This window comes from Ovis canadensis, chromosome 12 (genome assembly GCF_042477335.2).
Source record: "Ovis canadensis isolate MfBH-ARS-UI-01 breed Bighorn chromosome 12, ARS-UI_OviCan_v2, whole genome shotgun sequence".
Lineage (NCBI taxonomy): Eukaryota > Metazoa > Chordata > Mammalia > Artiodactyla > Bovidae > Ovis > Ovis canadensis.
The window spans coordinates 40,555,488-40,568,221 of record NC_091256.1 but is presented as its reverse complement, the minus strand read 5'-3'; the positions used below and the strand labels follow the sequence as shown (position 1 = coordinate 40,568,221).

The window sequence follows — 12,734 nt, the reverse complement described above, 5'->3', positions numbered from 1 at the left end:
CCCAGGATCAGAGTCTTTTCTAATGAGTCAACTCTTCGCATGAGGCAGCCAAAGTATTAGAGTTTTAGCTTTAGCATCAGTCCTTCCAATGAACACCCAGCACTGATCTCCTTTAGGATGGACTGGTTGGATCTCCTTGCAGTCCAGGGGACTCTCAAGAGTCTTCTCCACCACAGTTCAAAAGCATCAATTCTTTGGTGCTCAGCTTTCTTCACAGTCCAACTCTCATGTCCATACATGACCACGGGAAAAACCATAGCCTTGACTAGACGGACCTTTGTTGACAAAGTAATGTCTCTGCTTTTGAATATGCTATCTAAGTTGGTCATAACTTTCCTTCCAAGGAGTAAGTGTCTTTTAATTTCATGTCTGCAATCACCATCTGCAGTGATTTTGGAGCCCCCAAAAATAAAGTCTGACATTGTTTCCCCATCTATTTCCCCCCCATTAGTGACAGTGACTGGGATTCTCAGTCTTAGGAGTAATAGGGAAGTGTTGATAAATGGATTACGTATGGCATTCTTCAGGGCAGATAAAAGGGAGGTGAGTTAATTTTGAAAGAAACTGAGGCCATTTTAATAAGTAGTCTCTTCGGTAAGGTATTCCCATATGAGCCAGTACGACAGCAGACAAACAGACACCAGGATCCCTCCTGCTATGGAAATGATTTCCTCTTTTACCCTCATCTTTCCTCTCAGCCCCACTTGCCCAATCATAGACTGCCTGAGATACCACATATCAGGTCCAGCCTCATCTCTAGGTTACAGGTCAGGAGCAGTGGAGCTTACCAGCTCGAATTTTCCCCCCTTCTGTTCCTTTGTTCCCATGGTAGCAGATGAAGGAATCATTTCAGACTAAGCTTACAGAAACTTCCCGTTCTGTTCAACCCATTTTCTCCTTTTCAAGTGAACCCCCAAAATACTTGACTTTATTAAAGGAGTACTAAGTACAGTTATATAAATGAATTAGTTGCTATTTATATTTAATAAACATATTGTCATATATTAAGTATATGCCAGGTAAATTTTGAGTTTTTATTAAATTACAGGTCTACTCTCTGTTCATTTAGGCGAAGTTCACAGATGTGGAAATTGCCCACTTATCTGGCAAATGAGAATGTAGCATCTTGTTCTTTGGAGGTTGTCTTACTCTAGTATACTGAGGAAGAGAGTTAATCAAGGAATTAATGCTCTAGAATATAAAGGTCAGACATAAAGGAATAAAGATCAAACATTTAGTCCAAGTGTCTAGTACTCCTAATGTGTTCTTTTCTTGCATTCTGGCATATTAAGAGAAGAGTAGCCTGAAAGTATTGGCAAGCTGAGTTCTACTCTTGGTTTTGGCCTCCTATAAAAGCTTATTAAGGTGTCCCAAAATATTTAATTTCAGTCCTAACTCCTTAGTAGGTTCCTTCATGTATGTTTTGCTTTTTAACATTGTTCTCCCCTCAGCTTCTCTCATATTCTGTCATTAAGCAGCCACAGAAATCTGCAACTTGCCAGCATGGCTTAACTGATTCTGGGAAAAGTTGATCACACATGAGAGTCAATGAAAGCTGAAATTCTGAAACATGCATTGTAGAGTTTTTTAATCCTATGATTGAAGCTAGGCCTAGATCCTTCTAAAAAATAACAAAATTTCTATAATTTCCTCCTTTAATTCTTGTTTTTTTAAAACTTCCACATATTAAGTCCAACCTGACTTGAAATTCTCACATTTCAGAAGATTGTCACATGTAATCTTCTCTATTTTAGGCAGCATGTTATATTATGTATTATATATCATATATTATATCAATAATATATTTGGGTAACTAGAGGGAAACACTCACGACTACGTAGCCTTTTATCTCTTCGGTTTTTTTTTATTAAATAAGACCTCTGAAATACATTAACTGAAACCTTAGAATCTACTAGCCAAACTCTGTATCCATAAGACAGATTACTTCTTTTCGTTTCTGCTTATCATGCTTACTCCCATAATCAGCCTTGAAGTTCCGGTGGAAATTTATAGATCTAGATATAAAATGGTATATGACTGCACACTTAAGAAAATGTATTGGTTTCCAGTGCTTGCTATGAGACCCAATTTCAATGTTTATAGAAAACCATGGTATGTATGGGTATATTCAAGAGGTTTAAGAGTGTGTGTGTTTTCCTCTAATTGTACCTTCAGGAGAAGTGTAACTTGCCCTTTTCTATTGAAAATGTAAAAATGGTCTGATTTCTACATAGCCACTTGGGGAAGAACATGATTACAATGGTGATTTAGTATCACTATTAGCTTGGAAAACCTCTTGTCCTTCATATGCAAAGATAGTTTTAAGAGACATTTTGACTTGTTTTGCATATAGTGGTAATATAACTTGAGCTATTCCATGTTCTTTCTCATGATTTTAACATAATCTGGACTTTCAGGATATGTATAGCCAATATGTAAGGGTTTCTCTATGTTAAATATTTTAGCACTTTTTACATGTGTGGTACTCTGCTGTGCACAGTGGTAGATACTAAGATAAATCAGACATAGAAGTAGACCTCAAATACTCATCTTATTATTAGAAAAAATAAATACACTGTTATGTACTATGCGAAGTAGAAAATGGTGAATGCCATAAGAAATATTTAGGTTAAATATCATATAATTTCAGAAGGATTTATTCAATATTTATTAAAAATTTTTAAGTTTATAAGTTTTATGCTAAGCATAATACAGTATTTCCTGACCTTAAGGATCTGATCTGATGGAAAAGACATCTAAATAATTATAACACCATGGAAGAAGTACAATAAAAAGATACAGACTGCATATCATGGGAGTAGAAAGGAGATATTAAGGAGCTTATATTTAATCAGTCCCAAATGCAATAATTATTAAAAGTCTTAACAGAGGAGAAAGGTGAGCAGCTTCCTTTTGGACAAGTTAAATTTGAGGTGCCTGAGGGACAGGCATGTGGAAATGTTTGGCAGATAGTTTTCTAGATGAGTCAGCAGCTTAAGGAAAAGGAGTGAACAGGAATTGGCAGTACAAATTTGGGAATGATCAACAGTTGAAACTAGATTGAGATCTGCCAGGAGAGATTGTATTAGGTTGGTACAAAAGTAATTGTGGTTTTGGACTGTGAATTTTAATTCATTGTAACTAGATTCAAACCCATCTTTATTAATCAAAATAGCAACCATTACAATCAACACATTTTTACCAACGAGAAATAAGTTTTTATTCCTGTAACATAGAAATCCATGGTTCAGGGTTGACTGAACTCTCGGGAAGCATTTTTTGCCTCCTGCTGGTGGTGGAAGCATTTTCCCTACAAAAAATTGTCGAGATGCTTGAAGAAGTGGTAGTCAGTTGACAAGATGTCAGGTGAATGTGGCAGATGAGGCAAAAGTTTGTAACCCAATTTGCTCAACTTTTGGAGTGTTGGTTGCGCGATGTGCTGTCAGGCATTGTCATGGAGAAGAATTGGGCCCATTCTGTTGACCAGTCCTGGCTGCAGGCATTGCAGTTTTCAGTGCATCTCATCAAGTTGCCGAGCCTACTTCTCAGATGTAATGGTTTCGCCAGGATTCAGAAAGCTGTAGTGGATCAGTTGGGTGCAAGTTTGGCTTTGGGAAGTGCTTTGGAACTTCTTTTTGGTCCAACCACTGAGCTGGTCATTGCTGGTTTCACATAAAATCCACTTTTCATTACACATCACAGTTCGATTGAGAAATGGTTCATTGGTGTTGTGTAGAATAAAATGACAGTTTCTCTATTTTTGGTCAGCCCATGAGGCACCCATTTGTAGAGCATTTTCAAAATGCCGAATGACCATAGAATGGTTGGTGTTGAGTTCTTAGGCAACTTCTTGGGTATTTGTAAGAGGATCAGCTTTGATGACGGCTCTCAGTTGGTCATTGTCAACTTCAGTGGCTGGTCACTACACTCCTCATCTTCAAGGCTCTCGTCTCCTTTGCAAAACTTCTTGAAGCACCCCTGCACTGTATGTTCATTAGCAGTTCTTAGGCCAAATGCGTTGTTGATGTTGCGAGTTGTCTCCACTGCTTTACAACCCATTTTGAACTCAAATTTAAAAAAAAATCACTCACGTGTACTTTTTGTCTAATGTCATTTCTGTAATCTAAAATAAATACAAAATAAACAGCATATAATAAGTCATTAGTAAAAGAAAATAAAGCCAGAAATGTGCTTTAAAATGGTATATAGCATAACAACATTTATAAGAATATATTTCAATATCAAATGGCAAAGTTCAGCAATGCAAAACTACAATTACTTTTGCACCAACTTAGTAGCAAAAGAAAAGTGATGAGTAAGAACACAAACCCAGGATCTCTCACATTGAAAAGGGTGGAGGAATAGGACTCCACGTAAGAGGAGGAGCAGTGGTCACAGGGGATGACTCAGGAAAGTGCTGCATCACAAAAACTAAGGGAGTACAGTTTTAAGAGGGAATGGTTAGCAGCCTCAGGTACAGCCAAGATGTCTGGTACCATCAGACAAACAGGAGACCCTAATCTTCACAGTATTTCATTAGAGCAGTCAAAGCAGAAGCCAGATTGTACTGTATGGAGAAGCGATTGAGAGGCTCAGAAGTAGAGGCAGTGATTGTATACCATTTTGCGAAGTCTGATTATGAAGGTTTGAATCCTACCACTGCCACTTACCAGTTTTTTGACCTGTTGCAAGTTAATCTGTTTTCTTCATATTTAAAATGGAGATTGTAATACCTTATATTAATTCTTCCGTGAGGATTTGGAAAGATAATATATGTAAAGTTCTTTGAAAAGTACCTGTATATATTTTACATGTGATGGATGTTAACTATTATCATTATTAAGGAAGAGAGAGGAGAGATTAAATGTTTGCTAGAGAAGGGGCTGGTGGTTGAGTTATTAATGTTTGATTGTTTGGTTTTGGAGAGTATGGGGGGAGACAGGTACTTCCTATTAGTAACTGAAGGAATATAACTTGGTTTGAACCTGAGACTTTAGCTTCTACTACAATGGAAGGCTGTCTGGGCTAAGAAGAACCTGTTTAGAAATCTGTAGACTTTCTAATCCTAGTTTGCTGTTAACTCTTGGGTTACAGTGTTTGTCGCCTACCGTTCCAATTTCCTACAGAAAGAAATAATAATTCCTGTTTACCAAGCTGCCAGTTATTGTACAAGTAAAACTGATAATCTTGAATGATGTTTCTTATCCTTGAGGTTTTCTCTTAAATCTTCTGTAACTCCTGTAGACTCAGTTTATAAATTCACTCCTCTAGGTACCCATAAAAATCTTGTACATGCCCCTCCAGGTTCCCAAAAAGCTTTGTACATGCCCTTATTACAGCATTCGTCACATTGTTGGTGGTGTGATGCTCCCCCACCAGTCTGTGAACTGCAGTGCTCTCTATCAAGTGCCTGGCTTACTATAAACCCTCAATAAACATCAGGTTGAATTGATTATAGAAAAACGAGTCAGTTGATACATATTTGGAAGCTCTATTGCTTGAGCATCACAAATTTCAAAAACTTTAAAAATGTCTCTATGTAATTGTCTACTTATTGTTACCTTTTCTGAATTACTTAATTCTTTAATGTCAGAAAGGCAAAGGTCCTTCTTTTGATTAAGCCTAACCTCTAGTCAGGATGGACAATATTGTTGAAGTAGCTTTTTGTGTTAATTCAACATCAGTAATTCTAAAGGCCTAATTTAGCACTTACCATTGAAAAGAGTAAGAATTTGGTAGTAAATGCCTGAAGCAAAACTAGTTAATTAAATGTTTTGTTTAAATGCTTACTAGCACTAAATCAGAGTTATTCAGATCCTTTTTGTACTCTTATTTCAAGTTGCTACCACCAACCTTTCCAGAAAAGAGATTGGCCATAACTTGATGGATCATTACTTGGTGGGTGACTGTGCAAGGTCCAGTGAAAACTTGATTACCATTCTTAGATGGAGCCTGAACAACTTTCTTTACTTTCTTGTCTTCCAGTTTTTTCTGAAAATGCCTGTACTTTCAACCTATCAGAACTATGTCTTTATATGTATGTTTATATACTTTGTCTGTTAATACAGTATTAGTCATTGAGAGTCATGTGTGTAAATATTTGTAACGTAGTATTCTCCTTTCTTTGTTGAAGCGCTCTCCATCCTGTACTCCAGCTAGCAAAGGCAGACGTGTAAGAGACTACTGCACTTGTGTGCCCATCCCGATGCCCTCTACCCTCTCTTTTATCCTTTTTGCCTGTGGTTGCAGTACATGCTAATGTTTTTGTGGTGTATTACATTTATTGCATGCTTTGTGCTGCTGCTGTTGCTATTGCTACTCTGCTTTTCTGTATTTTCTTTTTTTGTTGTTTTTTGGCTTTGGCCGCAAAGCTTTAGGAATGTTCATATAAATTTCTATAACCAAAATACTAAAATTGTAAGGTATCTTGTTTATTTTGATTGGGTGAAAAAGTGATCCTAAAGTATGCTCCCTAAATTGGCCACATACAAAGTAAATGAGTTTCTAAATAATCCAATGTAAGCAGTTATGTAGAGATTCGTAGAGATTTTAATTATGTAGAAAGAAAGCTTGATAATTCACATCATGCAAAATTCAAAAAAGATTTGGTATAAGGTATGGATCTGACTGATTATAATTTTTATAAATCAATTCTGGAGAAATCTTTGATAGCTTTTTAGCATAGTTCAAAGCTATATTCCCAAATACCTTGTATTTAGAGATTTGAGGCAGTGATGTTGATAATAATTTATATTCTAAGATATTTCCAAGATTGAAAAAAACATTTATAGCTTTCTTTATATATGTATTGATTACAAGCTATAACCATCTTCCTATGCTAAACCCAATCCAGTGTTTCTCAACCTGAAATGGGCAAGCCACTATCTCTATGCTATAAGGTTCTGATATGTCCCGAATGGGGAGTCTGTTTGTGAAAAGGTCTCAAATTTTTCTAAACCAGCCTCCACCCCAACACCGATATACACACTTTCAGACTCACTAGTTGAAAAGATAGCTGACACGGTTTGCTCTGGTTTTCATAGGTAATGTAAATAACAACATTCAAAAGGAAAATCTATGATTTATACAAATTTCAAACTTTCTCTTGTCAGCTTCATGACTTTTGGTGTTGATCAGCACCGTCAATCCATATTTTGGACTGGGAAAGTTCTGAAGGGAATTATCTGGTTTATGGAGGGCATGGGCAGCAGTGGGTCCACAAGCAGACAGTGCTTGTGGAGAGACCCACTGCTTCCTGTGCTCTTGTCTTCAGGTGTGAGGGACAGTTGATTGTAAAATAAACATGATTAACCGCAGCATAGCGTATGTTTTCAAGCTACTGTTTAGTAATGAATAAGCAGTTCAGACCCAGTGGTATGGCAAGTAGAACTGCGACTTCAACTGATATCTCATTAATTAAAGAAGTTGATGAAAAGATTGCTAGTTAACTGACTTATTGATTATTTTTATATTTGGGTATTTGGATTTATCCAGTCTGAATATATGTTAATTAGAAGGAAAGACCAAAATGTGTGTGCTGAGTTATATTTGGTTCAAATAATTAGTCTGTGGATTGACTGCTTTATTAACTGTTTGGTTTCAAATAAGATTATCCCTTCAGAGAGATTTTGTTTTTCTGGTTAAATTTATCATTACTAATGTTTCTTGCCTTGTAGATCTCTGACCACACAGAATATTTTTGTGAATCTTTAAGGAAAAAATTTTGAGGGAAATATCTGTTATAAGGCCCCTGCTATTTAGTTTATATTTTAGGATATAATTAAGTCACACTTTACTAGAGCCTATTGGCTTATAATTGCATATGGTTATTTAAAATGCAGATGTGATAGGCTTGGTAATTTCGTTTCCAGCTTCCTTTAATTTTTCCTTATTGAATATTTGACAGATAAGAAGTCAGGTAATGTCTATGAGGGAGATGATTAAAGAGTTACCAATTATTCGACAGTTAAATAGAAACATAGAATAATGAGTAACCTTAATAGTCCCTGGAAACATCCATGAAAACAGTAGGACACAAATAGTTGCCATTTCTAACAGTGACCTTGAATCTAACTGTGGCATACAGATTTTATGTTACATACTGTGTTTTTAGATAAGAAATACATAACATTTTCATAAATTTAAAATTCTTTAAGTGACTGAAATGTTATATAAGTGAGGTATATATTTTTATTTCCCATGTGCTCTAAAGCCTCATTTATAACCTAGGTATTTATGTACTTTTTATGTGGTTTAGTTTAATTAATCATAGTATTAAAAAGATTTGTTATTAATATTATTAATGTCTGAATACAGATGATTATGAAAAGTTTCATAATGTTTTCATTAATAGTGAGAAACACTGAGTATCTTTTGGATTATTCCTTTAGAAATTAAAGCAGAGACTAAATAGCCAACATATGACTGGACTTTATTCTGTTTTCTTAGAACATGTGTAAATTCTCCAGAGTAGATATTCAAATGAATAAGCTGAAAATAATTTAAGGAGAAATTTTCATAAAGAGAAACAAGTTACATCATTTGTAACTAGTAAGATTACATTTACAGGTCATAACCTTCAGTAATTTATTATTTCTTTTAGAATGATAGAATGATAAAATGTATTTACTGTTATCTAAATGACATGCAATACTGTGTTTAAATCATAAAGTGAAAGTGAAGTTGCTCAGTCGCGTCCGGCTCTTTGCGACCCCATGGACTATACAGCCCATCAGGCTCCTCTGTCCATGAAATTTTCCAGGCAAGAGTACTAGAGTGAGTTGCCATTTCCTTCTCCAGGGGATCTTCCTGACCCAGGGATCGAACCCAGGTCTCCCACATTGGGAGCAGACGGTTTTACCATCTGAGCCACCAGGGAAGCCCTTTAAATCATAAGCACAATTAAAAGAAATAACTTATTTCACTGAAAGCTTGAGGTTATAACACATTTCTGAATAGTAAAAATTGGGTTACTTTCCTCTTTGTTTCTAAAATACTTCAAGCTACAGGATAAACAAAATTGATGAAAATTTGGATTTTTTTCTGTTAACTTTGAGTTTTATATTTACCAATACAAAACAATGTATTAGATGCAAGCTATTTTTAAATCTCTTCTCAAAGTCATATCAAGTCTTGGTATCTTTTTCTTTTAAAACTAGGTTTCTTCTGTGAATGTTTTGCTACTTGTTCAAATCTATAATTATTTTTGGAGTAGAAAAGACCCATTAATACATATTCAAGAAAGTCATTTTGATCTTTTTATTATTTATAAGGAGGCCAAATTGCATAATTTGAGAAAATCTGGAATAGTGGGTCATCTAAAAATCAGATCTGAGCCAAAGCAGAAAAAATTTTCTATTTCACCATACTGTTCTAAAAACACATTTTGTGGGTTATTCATCAGAGAAGTCCTAATAAATTCAGGAAACATTATGGACTTTTTACATGACTTTGTTATGCATTGTGAATAATATGCTGATATTAGGCTTTTCTGCTTTTTTTTCCAAACAGTAGAGCATTAAGTAAAAGTGACATTTAAGTATAGTAAATATTTCTAATGCTTATTCATCAGAATAACTCCTTAAAAGTATGTTTACTTGGAAAAAAGAATCAGTTAATCGAAAAATAGAATTACTTTTGCATAAATAGGTTTCTCAGTAGATCACAGCTTATAAAATATTGAGTGAATTGCTTATTATTGTTAGTGTGTTAGTTGCTCAGTCGTGTCCAATTCTTTGCGACCCCCATGGACTATAGCCCACCAGACTCCTTGGTGCATGAAAATCTCCAGGCAAGAATACTGGAGTGGGTTACCATGCCCTTCTCCAAGGGATCTTCCCGACCCAGGGATCGAACCAAGATTGCTTATACCATTCAGTTAAGATCTGTTTCCAAAAATCTTCCTTTGGATTATATCACAATATATTGTCCAATTAATATAAGCTATTTATTGTTCCTTATTATTTCCCCCTTTTATCATTCTTTCTATAATCATAAACTCAATTATCAATTTAAGATATCTCTGCTATGATATTTTGGTATATCATATTTATTAGCTTTTCCTGCATTATTAAGTCATTGCTTACATTTAATGCTATAATTATTTTTATAGCACAAAGAATTTTTAACTTCCTTAGTTTTAATAGAATATTAATTATATTTGTTTCAAAGGTAAAAGTAGCTAAATGCTATTAATCAATTGCTTTGCTGTCATATTATACCTAAATCATTGCCAGTTAATTATTAAAATTAGTTTTAGGCTCTCTGTAAATCCTGGCATATAATCATTGAGTATTCTGAAAGTTTAGTAAAATTAATTGCTTTTAGTAGCTAGAATCAGCCATTAATTATAAAGGCATTGGTAGCATGTAATTATAGATAAAATTAATAACATCTTAAAAGCATAGTTGTGTTGGGGTTAACATTTTGCTGAAGGGAATATGTAAGCAGTATTGTATTTTTCTTGTTAATGGTAACCTCTTTTGAGATGTTGTTTACACTGGTAGTAATCCAGAAAGGGAAGAAAATATTAAAACCTATTAATCTAATTAGCTATTAGCTTTTATTAGTCTTTTAAAAGACATGGGAAATTTTTTTTTAAGTTTGATATTTTGATATTTTAAGTTTGATTTTTTTTTAAGTTTGATATTTTTTGCCGTGAGTTTATTCATCTTTACCAAACTTTTGTGTCCTTATTTTTATGAGAAACACACTTGGAAAATAAAGTGGTAATTTTTAAACTTCACTTATATATGCATGTTTTTTGTTAAATCACAGTATCATTGTAAATGGCATAGTTCACCTCTTTAATTTGGTCAGTTAATGCCATTTCAAAATATTATTTCGGTATTTCTTACTTTGAATTTTGTTAAACAAAATTAACTTGATTTTGTTTTATCTCTGGAATTTATTTTTACTCTAACAACATAAAGCTCCAAAAAGTTAGTGTGGAAATTTTCATTATTCAATTTTACTCTATTTAGGATGAGTTATTTTTAAAATTTTAATGTTTTCCACTCCTGAATAACCAGTTTTGATCTCTTTCAACTAGGAAAATAATTTTAAAATCTGTTCTCATTTCTGTTGTTTTGTCATTTTATTGATGAGCAAAAATGTGTTAGGAGAAAAAGATTTATAAATGACAGTAATTCTTCGGAAGGGCCAAGAGGTATGTGCTTAAAACCTCAATCATTCCTTAAGAGTCACTGATTTATGTAATTATGGATTAAGCTGTGATGATGTTTTTTTTTCCTTTGCCAATATTAAACTGTCATAATGTCACATTTTCATAGGGTCATGAAGTATATTAGTAAATATTTTAGCTACCAACTTGATTTTTAGATTTGACAGTTGTCATGATGTGAACATCTCATTAGAACACATATGGCTTAAAGTGGTATATCCCAATTTTAGCACAAGAAAGTATATAAAACAGTGTGTCCAAATTCTGTCAGCTTGTGTCCCTATGGCACAAAGTGCAGGCCTGCTTTAAAGTTTCAGCCAGTACTATTAGAAGCAGCAGTCTCTTACCTTTCTCATTTTTGAAGATTTTTAAAGTAATTGGACCCAGAGGAACAAAGCCACTATATTAGCTATATTAAATTTTCTTCTCCCTGAAAATTTTTATGGTCTTAACTCACTGTCTTATTTTAAAATCTATTTCAATCTAAATAGAACCAAATCATTTCTGAATTCTCTTTATCACCTTTTTTAAACAGCATTATCCTTCATATAGGAACTTCTGATTTTATGTCTTTTAAGCTGTGAGCTAAAGGCTTCTGTGTGACAGGTCAGAAGCTTACATTTTCTTAAAATAATCCAATTTTTTTCAAGTAGCAAATCCTCTATTTGGACACTTCTTTGAAACTTTATGAGATCATTAACTCTTGATTATTTGAAAAGTTTTAAAATTCTTATTAGTGTAAAATTTATCAGTATTGCTTTGCTTATCAATTCCATTTTAATTGAACCCACTCACCCATAAACTTTTTATCAGCTTACAACTTATATAATCTTAGGGAAACCAGAAGGAGATTTTTAGAAAATAAAAGACTTTTTTTTTGCCTTATTCCCAACCTAGGGTCATAGTTCAGATTAACAGGTAAGATGGATAACTTTCTCCATGGCTGTCCCTCTGTGAAATTGTGAGCTAGGCAAAATTTGTCTGGAGTTCCATTTGCTTCCTTACTGTCTGTTCCTGGTCAAAGTTCCTTGTCAGCCTCCGTGATCTTAAATCGTTTTAAATATGTCTGCTGTGGAGGTTCCTTGGTACAACAAGGAGTACTGAGTTTGGAGTCAAGAGAAGAAATTGGGGCCTGGCTCCCCCGCCTTTAAGGCATACTGGCTCTATGAAATTATCCACATCTCGCACACTGAGCTAACATACAGCTGGGATGTGCCAGTTCAGTAGTTCAGTTTTCTCCTGGCTGTTGCACATGGCTGCTGCGCCCAGTCCCCTGGTGCCCTTCCCGGGCACCCCACCTCTCCCCACCTCTCCCTAATCTGACAGCTGATGGTTTAAGGCCCAGCTGGTGGCCATCTTAGTTGGCCCCACCAAAGTCTTTCCTTATAATTTGCCGGAATACCTGCCCGTGCCCACTACCAAGGGAGGCCACATGTGGGCACCAGCAGAGGGCCACTCCAGGACTGGCCAGCCAGATAGCCAGTCCCTGAAATAGGAACCATAATTATAACAAAGAAATTTTTTTAAAACCTTTGTAGTATATATTTAATCC

At 34.8% G+C, this 12,734-nt stretch overlaps 1 protein-coding gene across 12 annotated transcripts in view; it reads left to right on the top strand.

The window, feature by feature from the left end:
- The window catches only part of CDC42BPA (CDC42 binding protein kinase alpha), a 304,528-nt gene that overhangs the window by 246,945 nt on the left and 44,849 nt on the right, over positions 1-12,734 (top strand). For 3 of the 12 annotated variants that reach the window (XM_069545452.2, XM_069545447.2, XM_069545457.2), the window contains one exon: positions 6,134-6,172. The exons of the other annotated variants lie outside the window; for them this stretch is intronic. In XM_069545452.2, coding sequence (XP_069401553.1) covers positions 6,134-6,172 — 39 coding nt within the window. The remainder of the gene's footprint in view (positions 1-6,133; positions 6,173-12,734) is intronic. 12 annotated transcript variants of the gene reach the window in all.